We start from the raw sequence: 12,070 nt of genomic DNA, 5'->3' as shown, positions 1-12,070 counted from the left end.
CACCAATAATTTCTTGATCAAATTCTGTGAATATCAGACTCTCCAAATAAGCGGTTCAAGAAAATTAAGAGATAAAATAAGTTCTAGTCATCCTGGATGTTACTATTAGGAGGAAATGGTTCTCTGTGGCATTTGTTCAACTCAACCTACTCCCTCCAATGCTCCCATAAATACAGGAAATAAGTCTAATGGGGAGCAAGGGGAAAAAAAAACCCTAAACGACCTACTGAGGCAAGCGGACACTCAAAGACAGTTTCTGCTGAATCTGAAACCACCACCATTAAACCTTTAATGCACTGAAAAGGAAAAAAAAAGCTCCCAAAAAGAAGAGCTACCTTTAAGAAACATCTCGATGCATAATTGACAGTTTGCCAAAGGTTTCCAGAAGAAAAGTAAATCAGTCATTGAGCCAGTATGGCAAGATGACACCAGATACATCTCTCCCTCTCTAACTGTAAAGAATGAAATCTCATGCAACAAATTAGACACTCTGAAACAATATAGAAGATGAACTGCCAGATGTTTCCATTACAGAAGTAATGGGTCAACATCATCTGCGTATAAAAATAAATTTCCAAGTTTAGTTAAGTTTGAGTTCTGACTGTGGAAAATGCAAGAATGCTTGTATGACTGTCTTCCAATATGCCTCTGCATAAATCAGTGGAAAATGTTTAATCGTGGCAAACACACAAAAACACAGGAGTTTCACAGCCAGGCACAAAGCAAGCGTTCTTACAGCAAGAAACATCCACGTTAAACCCAACTCTTCCAGCATCATGATCCAAAATCACGTACGCATAGAAGAGTTGGTTTAATGAAAAGACCCCAAAGAAAAACACACATACGTGCACACTCACAGATTAAATTACTTTAGGGTCCTGAAGCTTCCCTCAATATTGCAGGACGGTGTAGGAACAGTCCTAGCAGTTGGTCATGCAAGACAACAGCGATGCGGAACAGATATTGTGAAATGACTAATGGCCTTCACAGAGTCCAAGTATCACAAAAAGCTGGCAGAGCTCGAAACTAGGATTCTTTTCAGTGTTTGCAATTGTAGCAGAAAAAGGTGTCTGTCACACAGTAAAGCCATAAAAGAAACTGCACTTCAAGAAAGAAAGCAGCAAGAACGATAACCCCAGTTTAGCTAAATTAATCAGAAGTGACAACCCCCCCCATCCACCCCAGTGATTTCAGGCAAAGACAAACTAGAACGAAGGAATGCTGCTGCAAGAAGCAAAGACTCCTTATTGCCTCTCATTTGTTGAGATTTTCTACTCCGAGAACAAAATTATAATTGTCCTATGCATTATTTTTATCCTTCACTGAAAAACACACTCCCCAGACACCATCTTTGTTGATGTCTCTTTCACAAGAGATAAACACTGGTATGTTTGTTACATCAAACTAACAGGAGATGCAAAAACATCAGAACAAGGCATTCCTAATATTTTCTGAAAAAGTTAAAAAAGTTGTCTAACACTTCCTCTTAAAAAGGAAGCATATTGGTACAATTAGAGGTTTAGAATAAAGGTGTTAACAGGACACAAATTATGTCACAATACCATAAAAAGACTATTTCTACTTTGGTGCAAGTACAACGTAACCAATGTGATTGCATTATTCACACCACTCTTCATCTTGTATTTAAATCGATTTACATATTTTCATGTTTGCTCTGGTATAGAGCACAGAAATTTCAAAAGTAATTCTAAAACTAATAGTTCAGACAATGAGGAAAAACATACTGCGTTATAAAATGCCTGCTTCATCTGTCCACTACTTTGTGTCATGCCTGGTGGTACGCAGCACGGCTACCGTCGTACCACTCCACACTCCTGATCCACACCATAAACCACGCTCCGCATCGCAAGAGCTCCAATCTTTTCTCTTTTCAGACACTGAACTGCTTTGAGCAATTCTGCACTGCATATGATCTGGTTGCCAGAGCTAAAAAAGCAAAGTATTCAAAGACGCAGAATATCCCAGACACATTTTTATTGAATGCCTTGGTGGCATAGTATTTCAAACATTTAATTTTTTTTTCTTTCCAATTTCACTTAAAATTTGTTACTGATATTTGCTGTACCCAGGTTGAACTTGAAGTTGAAAAGATGATCGGAGTGCGATTTAGAAATTGAGAAATTCCTAACAATTTGTGCTTAAACATATTACTGGTTAACGCATCAACTGCAATCTCAAGAAACACTCCAGATACCCTTAAAAAACAGACAACCAAAACCCCTAACCAAACCAACAAAACCAAGCAGTTTAATCTCCAGTGCAAAAGATGGACATTCTCTGCCAAGATGCTCATAAATCTTGAAGCATTCTAAGTGGCCGTTGAACTTAAATTAAAAGTGTAGGGTAATGGAGTATGATATAATGATGTCAAAGTGCCGGAGTCTCTCTTCTGAGCTGAATTTTTTTGTATTGTGCTGGTTGGGTGGATAACCCCCTCCCTTCCACCCGCTCAGACAGTGGAAGAAAGGCAGTTTTGAACTCCAAATAAGGACTCTAGGCTTGTTTGCAATTCTGATAACTTCTTTGTTGCTAATTATCTGCAGCATGATGACACCCCATACAGCTCACACTCCGCAGAAGCAGTTTCAAGTTCTGTGAAGGTTTTTGGAAGATCACGGTTCATGTTTACCCAACTGTTCTTCAAATAAAATAAAAAAAAAAATCCCTCAAATTTTGAAAAAAGTTTTCCTACAATAACCATATCCAACTTTTCAAGCTCTTCACCTTCAAGGAAAAACTTCTCTTTTCCACAGGGCAAACTGCCCAAGGCTTGACTTTGACATTCACTGGCAGGCAAAAAAAAACAAACAAAAAAATCCAACTTCAGTCTCCTCAAACACTTGTACATTCAAATTACTTTATTGTACTTTTAATTATTTTAGAGACTCCGGGATTTGACAACAACTATTTTTTTTTGTCATTCGTCATGTATTTTGCCCTCCCTGGGGAATTCTGAGTACTATCTGTGAGAAAACTGTTTAAAAAATAATCAATTTAAGTATTTAAGAGAGAAGTGTAAGCTTGTGTAGACTATGCAATTGATGATTAAACAATAACAAAAATTATTTTGATTTGGGACACTACATATGTGCATTATATTAATATGCATTTTAAATAATATATGGAAGTGAAATAATATAGCAAATGCAGTGCAATGACCACATTGAGCAGTCAACATAGTAACACTGTTGCTCTCTTTTCTTAACTTTATATTACTACATCACCTACTGCCATTAATGTTTTTCAATTTATCTTGGTTATTAAATAACTTTGGGTAAATAATTTTCATGATTTGCCTTGAATAATTTCCCGTTTGTGGAAATGTCTTCTTGTAGCAGCAGGTTTTTTTGTTTTAAGTAGAAAATGCAATATGTACTACTTTGTCTAAAACAAACATCCAGAGGATTCCAGCACAGGTGTACCAGCAGAAGTTACGTCTCCCTTAAGCACCACCTGACTGGCCAGACTTTTAAACTGAATCCAGATGTATCTACTCTTAAGTTAAATAAAGTCAATTTATTCACACTGAAGTTTCCCAAAATTACGTTTTTATTACACGTAAATTGTATATTTCTGAGATCATTTCTGCATATTAACCAAATCCCTAGATCAAATTCCACCTTCAAGTTTGAGTCAGTACAAAGAGAGAAAGTGTCCACTTCTATGCCATTCAAATTCCATAGCTTTATTTGGAAGGTTAAACTGATCTGCCAATAGCCTCCTGCTGCCACGATTGGACTATTTACAGGATCCAGAGCATCTTGAGTGTCTCAGCATTATACTTCTATCTAGCATAAACTTCTCTTAAATCGCGTTCCTTCACTAGTTGTCTCCAAAAGTGATGAAGTAGTCTGCAATGGTTGCCTCTCCCTATTTTGAATTCTCTAGTTGAAGAGCTGCCTGTAATTAAGATTAAAGAGTAAACAATTTTATTCATATGGCACATTTAATTATAGATATTGATAATTATAGCCTACACTTACCATAATCTATTAAAATAATTCATATTACAAATATTTAAGCAAAACACACTAACAATATTTGGAATAAAATGAAATTACTGAACTAACAGGCTGAGCACCCAAAACCAGATTTTCTGAAGCACTTTAAAAGGCCCCAACCCTTGCTTTATTGATTATTTTTTTTAAATTTCCATCTATTCAACCTATTTGGTTCAAATGCTGACCCCTTCAAAATTTAGAAATGAAGTGGAGTTTAAAAGGACCAAAAAGCACGTCTCCATTTTCATTCACAGACTGAAAGAAGAAAAGAGAAAGTCTAACTCTTTACCACAGGAGGATATGGAACTTAAAAATACTTTAACCATCTTTAACATATCTTCTGGTTTATATAGGCTGTTTTAAAACAGAGTATTTGAACGAACTATTTACATCAGTGTCCAGAATACAGAAAGTTTGTACCATGACTAAATAATGACTTCCATGCTCTTTGTGCTTCAATTACCACACACATGTAGCCTAAAAAAAAAAAAAAAAAAAAAAAAAAAAATCACAAAAATCCAGTTTTTCCTTGTCTCACTTATGTTACATATCCCTTCACTCCAGTTGCACAGTACTAGTAAACATAGCGTTTCAGCCCAATATATTTCAAGTAATGGACTGGTGGATGGAGGTCCTACATAACAAATATTCTGCCAGAACCACTGTCTTGTTTAAACAGGGAGAGTAGCATGACACTAGTATAACCTAAAAAATAAACACTGGTTCCAGCATTTCTTGATTAGAAAGCTGACAACTGGTCTCATTTTTCTTCTCTAAAAACTTCCTCATAATTTCTCAGCACTTGGGCACTAAGACTTCAGCCTAGAGCTCCTGTTCAAGAGTTGCAGTGGAAAGGATAAACTTGATAAAGTATAGGGGAGAGAAAAGACAGACCGAGGAGTTTCAGAGACTTCAGTAATCTATCACACGAGTGGGGCGGGGGGGAAATAAAAAAAAAAAAAAAAAAAAAAAAAAGAACACACACCACCACCCTCCCGCCACACTCCACAAAATTGACCCCAGCAAGTGAAAAGATTTTCCATTTTCCCCCAATAAGAGATTAATTTTTGGCTTCAAGTGCCACAAATCAAGTCAAACTACACTACTCTTACATAAAAGTCCATCTTTAGTAAAATAGAACTGGGTTGGTTTTGTTTTCCAGATCATGAGTCACTACAGAAACTTCTCAACATAAAGACCAATTGGCAGTTATATGACGTCCTGGAAGCACGAGTACTCCTTAGAAAAGATGCCCTCTCCTATGTTTTCCTTCCTTCTGGAAATTTTGGCTTTTGACTACCCTCCTAAACTCACCAGACTGTCCTGTCTTTGATTGGTTTTAATAAACTTACAAGAACGAGACATTTGCTGTCTGAGTACTACTTTGTATTACTACTATGCACCAGTCAGGTTTCAAATGAGAATGTACAGCAACACACAAGTTCTTGCTAGATATCACTGAGAAAACTGAAAATAGTTAATGAAAATCTGTAAGAGAACATTTTTTGTGATTTTTCTTTTCTTCTCCCACCCCCCCCCCAGCAGAATACATAAACTGGATATAGCTACACGTTTGTCACAGCAATATCCAAACCGGTTCCTTAATTAAAAGTCAACCTCTTGGGAGAACATTTGCTCAGCTTACACCAAAGAAGAAAAAGCAGTAAAATGAATCAGTTTAACATAAAATAAGAATACATTATGAAAAGCAGTACCAAAATAGAAAAATCTAAATCTTTTTCTTGGGATGAGCCAAAATTAAAGGCTTTGACTTATACAAAACACTTTTTTCCCTTTTAAAAATGCCAACATGACAGTAAACATGTTTCTAATATTCACAAGTCAAATAATCTCTTCCAGAAAAAATTTCTGAAGGAGTAAGATGCATTTGTAACTACTTGTAAGTGCAGCTCCAATTCGAATATTGCTCTGCAACAATCATACCTAACAAAAATTTATTTCTTTTTCCTGGAAAAAGAAACAACCACAAACAAGATTAAACTTAATATCTAAATTGACATTAAAAATGAGACATTCCAAGTACCACAAAAGCTTTAGAAGTTGGAAGCACAAATGAAAAAAATAACCAGTTACTAGACTAGATCCTGAGACCTTCTTCCTGAGAACACTCGTATCGCAGAAATTCTCAACACGTGCTCCCAAATTAAGTTTGACCACTGCCATGAGTTGTACAAAAATAGGTCTTTACGTTCTTTAAATCCCATTTTAGAACTGTAGAACTTTTGGTTGTTTACTTGTTCAGTTTGTACATCTGTCAGTAGTACACTTCTAAATCAAACCAGGGCTCTCTATTCATTTTACATTAAGAATTTAGTTTCTCAACCTTATGGCCATTGGTACACTCTTAGTAGGAGCCAGGATACAAACCCCCTAAATTCTAAGGCATCACTGTAACATTTGGATAACTAACGCAAGAGAAGTAGCAGATGAGATCCCACACTGTCATTGTGAGTACTCAGAGTCACACCCTGTTGTGCCTACAAAGCCAGGGGGCAAAAAAGAAAAAAAAAAGGGGGGGGGGGAAATAGCACTAACACAACGATTTTCAGTAACATTCTGACAGACAATTTCTTAGCTGGCACACACTCAGGATAAACTGTAACTAATTTCAGAAGTTGGTGAGCCCTGAGAGCCAGCCCCGGCTCCACTAAAATCCACGTTTGTTCACCTGACACCAGTTCTATGCAACACAACGGTCAGCTGTGGAATTTTACTGCAGACATACAAAAAAAGTTTGCACAATAAACTCATCTGCAGTACATCAAATTATTCTGCCTTTTATAACAAAGGTACTTTGACAATGGTACGGTATTTGCTGTACAGAGCTCCGACAAATGCCCTCTTTAGATAAACTGCAAATTTGCATGTCAATACAACAGAATCAGCCACAGTTTTACTCGTTTGGCCTTCTACGCAATTCCTTTGCTAGAGCTCACCTTCTTACATTTTTCATGACCGGCGTGATGAACTAGCGATAGTTCCTCTGGACTACAAATCAAAGTTCAGATTAGTAAGTGGTAAAATAAGAACACGCCAGATTTAATTCAGAGAACAGGGTACCCCCGGTAAGGTGTTTGGGAGGCTGGTAAATCTTCTCACGACAGACAAAAGAGGCTGCATATCTTACTGTCGTATCTCAATGTCTCCACTTAAACAATTCAAGAGCATGAAGACGTGTTAAGATATAAAATTACTACAGACACAAAAAATGCAACACCTCGTTTCCAGCTAAATTCTTTCACTCGGAAGATAAAAGTACACTGGTGAAGTAACTGGTTAACAGAAGTGATGGGCAATCACTGTAAATGCTCAGACTAGCAAAATCCATCTAAAAAATTTATTTAATGTATTTTAAGACAAATCTTTTGGCTCACAACTCCACTGTTGCGTACTTACTTGTTAAGGTAACTGATGACTGTTACCTCAGCCAAAATCTAGAGGTATAGCTCCTCCTAAAGCTAGCTTTCCAAGTTTTGACAAAGAAAATCAAGAAATGGGAAAAAATGAAGGACTTCTAGGCATCTTGATTAAATCCTTTTAAAATTCTGCAACATATGGAAAATACTTCATATCTATAATGCAATTGTGACAAGCCTGAAGTAGAACTTACAGTGGACAGGTAATGGCAAAAATCATTAGCGATACAAGATACATAGGATAACCATCCTAAAAGTACCTCTACCTTTGTATCCCCAGAAGGTAGAAGAGAAAGAACCTCACACACACACACAAAATCCTTCTACCAAAAGTCCATCCAGCAGAAGACAAAGCAATGATAAACACCATATGCATTCACACAATAAGATTTCACTGTACCACGGTTAAGTGCTATATCAAAGGCATTTATCATTCCTAAGATTTTGCTTCTTTAAATACTTGAATAACAATATAGTAACAAAAGTACTCCTACATCCAAGTTCAAGATATAGTGTAAATTCCCCAGCAGAGCACAAAAATGGATCTTTCTTGGCTAGAGACGTTGCACTGTGATCTTTTAATTCACTGATGCAAGTTTGAAAAAAATGTAAAAAGTCCGTCACCCATTTAAGTGGGATGCGACTTACATGTAAAATCTTGGTTGAAAGGAGAGTTTGATTGGGATCGCAATTTTCCAATGCCCTGCTCTCAAAACATAAACTCTTCAGCCCTCAATACTATATCCTGAAAGTGGTAGTAATTCAGGCTGCGCGTGATTGAGGAAAGATAAGTGCAGAACGATTGCTCAGCATCTCTTCTAGCAGAAAAAAAAACCCACAAACTACCAGGCACCACAGCATTCTTTCAGAGACCAGCTTAAAACAATAGAGGAGACACTCCTTCAAGTCCTCCAGTTAGCCACAGGAACTTTGTCACTGTATATTACACTTTGTCTGTTTTGCAGATAAATATGGGAAAGAAAAGGACCCGTATCTAAACATAGCTAAAGACCAATTCTGGCTCAGCATGCACCTGAGTCGGACAGCACTGGAGCCCATGAAGGAACTCTGAAGACATATCACTGTATGCTTGCCCAATTCTTAACACTCTTCTCTGCGCTGGCCGCTGTCAGATAAAGAGATACTGAGGTTAGGTGAATCTTTTCCTTGCCTATTAATGCTGTTCTAGTGTCAAGTATCTCTTCCTGGATTATGATAAGACTAAGATTTCAATGAGTGCCACCAGTGTGTAGCAACACTCACAACATCGGGACTTGTTCAGCAGAAACAAGACACAGACCAAGCTGATCGAATTAAAAGTTCCTACTTTCTTTGCAAAAGGGCAACAGCATATCTGGGAGAGAGGGAAGGAGACCTTTAGGCAAATACTGAACTAATGAGAACTGCCAGTAAATTGCCAAAATAACAACTGAGATGTTTTAACTATCAAACACTCAGTATAAAAAAAAAAAAAAAGCACTTAAGGATGAAAATGCTTACACTTAAAACTTATGTTAAAAAAGTTAACTGAAGGTACCCTAAGTGAGAAATAAACATATAAATTATCAAAGTGGTTTCTGATACACCTAAATACCACATAAAACCTGTCTACACTTGCACAACAATGCACACAGAACTATCTTGTTATTTGCCAAAACATTTAAGAACATTTCAAAAATTGAATACACCCATATTCTGTAGAACTCATTTTAAACCTGGATGCTCATGTAAAAAAATATGTTCTCTGATCTAGCCAAGTAAAATCATAAAAATATTCTTTCCCTGACAAAAGCATCTCCCCCCAAAAGTAATAAAAATCAAAGTTACCACAACTAAGCAGAAAATGAAGAGTTAAAAGTCAAGAGAATACTTGAGAGTTTTCTTCTTCTGTGAAGTTAGACCTCAATCTTTAAAGTAATAAATATTCTAAAAATCTCGATTTGATTGCAGGACATCCCTGCAACAGGTAAACTAACATCTTAAAAAAAAAATATATATAAATCTCTAAATTAAATTCGTTTAGTAAAGCACGTACTTATTTTGATTCATTTAAGTTCCTGAGCATATGGATACAGATTAAAATATATATAGAGAGAGACAGACATACAGAGCTTTTTAAAGGACTATTATGAAGTCACATAATGAGCTGATACCATTAACTAACCAAAATAAAAACAAATGACACATTTAGTAGCCAGTACTTCCCCCTTTTAAAAAGTCGTCAGCTAACTACTCAAAACTACACCCCTTTTTTAATTAAGATGCGATGCCTTTTCACCAACAACCTGTTCCTCCCCCATTCCAAACTGGCCAAATACTTGTACAGCAGCAGGGTTTGTTATCCCGCAGCCCAATTCAGCAAGACTCCTAGGTCATCCCTAAGTTTAACTACACTCTTGGTTCAGAGAATTAAAAACAAAAAAAAAATATTCTAAGCTTGAATTCCATTCTGGAATGAATTGAAATAAATCCAAAGTGCTTAAGTTTAGATAAAGAATTTTTGAAGCTTGAAACCCACATGGTTAATGAACTAATTAAGGACAAACAGAAATGCAGGCCTTAAAAATTTCAGCCCAAATTTGCCACTCGAGGTTAAAACAAAAAAATAATCACAATGATGTTTAACGAGTTTTAACCCCTACGTGAGTTTTAAAGGTTGCCATATCTTAAGATAAATGCAGTATTTAAAACCAAGACTTTTGACTCAACCTCCACCTTTTAATCTCTGTGTTTAACTAAAACTAGGTTTACACCCTTGCAATGAGGCCCTGTGCACTTTTCCCCAAACTATAACAATGCAATCTCCATTTTGAACAATGCACCTCATTTCCCTCCTTGGAAAGCTAGTTTTGTCTTAAAGCCAGTAAATGTTGGATCCAGTTATACCTCTGATTTCAAGAGCCTGAAATTTTTCAGTGTTTATGGTTGTTTCGGGGTTTTTTTTTTGGCCACTTCAAGTTGCATGTGCTTCCTTTCCTTTTAACATCAAGTTATATTTGCAAGCACAAGCCATCCTTTCCTGTATATATTTGAAAGGACCTCTTTGCAAGGCATGCATCTCGTTTCCCTTGTTTTTAAATATTAAGTGAATGCTCCATGCACTTTTGACATCGTTTGCAACATGTTCTGGTGTATGATGCATTTCTGCAGTCACCAGAATCTCCATGCATATTTGCAAAGCATCCCCTTGTTACAGCATGTACTGCCCTCCCTCCCTCCCTCCTCTAGTGCATGTGTTTGTAAGCATCCTCTAATGTTCCCTGCATCCGTGGGGCTGCAGTCGTTAATTTGCATACCCCTCTCTCCCTGTGAGTACTTGCAGGCATCCCTTACATACACGCATGGGAGGAAGAATGCGTGCGGACTGTATTTGCAAACCTAGAGGGAGCATGTGGGGTGCCCTCGACTTGTTTTAGTTCATCCCACTGACTCTCTACCTGGGGTGCTGCTGTAGGTGCTGTGGCTCCTGAAGCTGCTCTCAGTGCAATAACTGGCATCATCTTCATCCTCCATCTCTTCTGGGTAGTCGGAGTCGTCGTCGTCCTCCTCCTCCATTATCTCCTCCTCCTCTTCCTCCTCGGAGTCCTGGTTATCCTCGGGGTCTCCCTCCTCTTCCTCCTCGGACACCATGCTCTCCTCCTCCTCTTCACTCTCATGATCATCGTACACCACTTTGCTGATGCTCCTCCTGGACGAGGCAGCCCTGCCTTGGCTGTTGCAGCTGCCTCCTCCGCCTCCTCCCCCTGCTCCTCCAGCCCCAGCCCTGCCCCTACCCTTACCGCTGCTGCCTCCCCCACCAGGGGTGCTGCTGCTGCCGCTGCCTCCCTTCCTCTTGCTGCCCCCCCTGGGGGAGGCGGTGGCGGGGGAAGAGGCCTGGGCAGCCCCGGCTCCCTTCTGCTTGGGCCCCGCCGTCTCCGCCTGGGCCGAGGTCGCCCACCTGCCGCGGCTGCTGCCCCGCTGCCGGGACCTCAACCCCCCGATGGGGCCCGCCGGGGCGGGCGGAGCCGGGGAGCTCGCCTGAGCGGTGGCCGCCGCCGGCTGCTGCTGCTTGGGCGGCCTGCCTCGCCGGCCCCGCATCTCTGGGCGCTGGCCGAGGGGGGGAAGGGAGGGGGAAGGAAGGCTCGGGAGGGCGCTCGGAGTCCGGACAGGCGGCTACGGGGAAGCTCCCCCCCCTGCGAGGGATCCGGGCCGGGGAGGGGGGCCGCCGAGCCGTGAGGGCCGAGGGCTCAATCCGAATTGCCGGCGTCCCGCTCCGGATCGCCACCGGCCGCCATCTTGTTTCTTCGTCTCTGCCTCGGCTCGCTCCGCTCTGACTGGGGGAAGCGGCGGCGGCAGCAGGCCCTGAGCGCCTCACGTGACCGGCCGCGCCCGCCAGCCGCCGCCAGGGGGCGCCGCCGCCGCCGGCCGCCAGAGCCATGTTGGAGCCGGCGCGCTGGGGCGGCTCCGCACCCCCCCGCTGCCCCCGCCGCGCCGCCCGGACCCTGCCTGCCCCACCGGCGCGCTCGCTTTGCCGCCTCTACCCGCCCCTCGCCACCACCGGTACACGGTGTGCCCCCCAAAACCCCACCGCCACCTGTCACGGGGCGCTGCCCCGCCACCGCCGCCCCACCA

At 40.4% G+C, this 12,070-nt stretch overlaps 1 protein-coding gene across 30 annotated transcripts in view; it reads right to left on the bottom strand.

Moving 5' to 3' along the window:
- The window catches only part of BPTF (bromodomain PHD finger transcription factor), a 58,337-nt gene that overhangs the window by 45,918 nt on the left and 349 nt on the right, over positions 1-12,070 (bottom strand). For 25 of the 30 annotated variants that reach the window (XM_074607757.1, XM_074607765.1, XM_074607777.1 and 22 more), the window contains exon 1: positions 10,897-11,770. In XM_074607757.1, the coding sequence (XP_074463858.1) occupies positions 10,897-11,536 (640 nt within the window). In that variant the 5' untranslated portion in view covers positions 11,537-11,770. Of the gene's footprint in view, positions 1-10,896; positions 11,771-12,070 lie in introns of those variants that run through there. The other 5 variants (XM_074607761.1, XM_074607767.1, XM_074607791.1 and 2 more) reach the window with 3 other exon arrangements.

Source organism: Larus michahellis, chromosome 14 (genome assembly GCF_964199755.1).
Source record: "Larus michahellis chromosome 14, bLarMic1.1, whole genome shotgun sequence".
Lineage (NCBI taxonomy): Eukaryota > Metazoa > Chordata > Aves > Charadriiformes > Laridae > Larus > Larus michahellis.
Note: the sequence above shows the minus strand (reverse complement) of the source record. Positions and strands in the feature narration are given on the sequence as shown.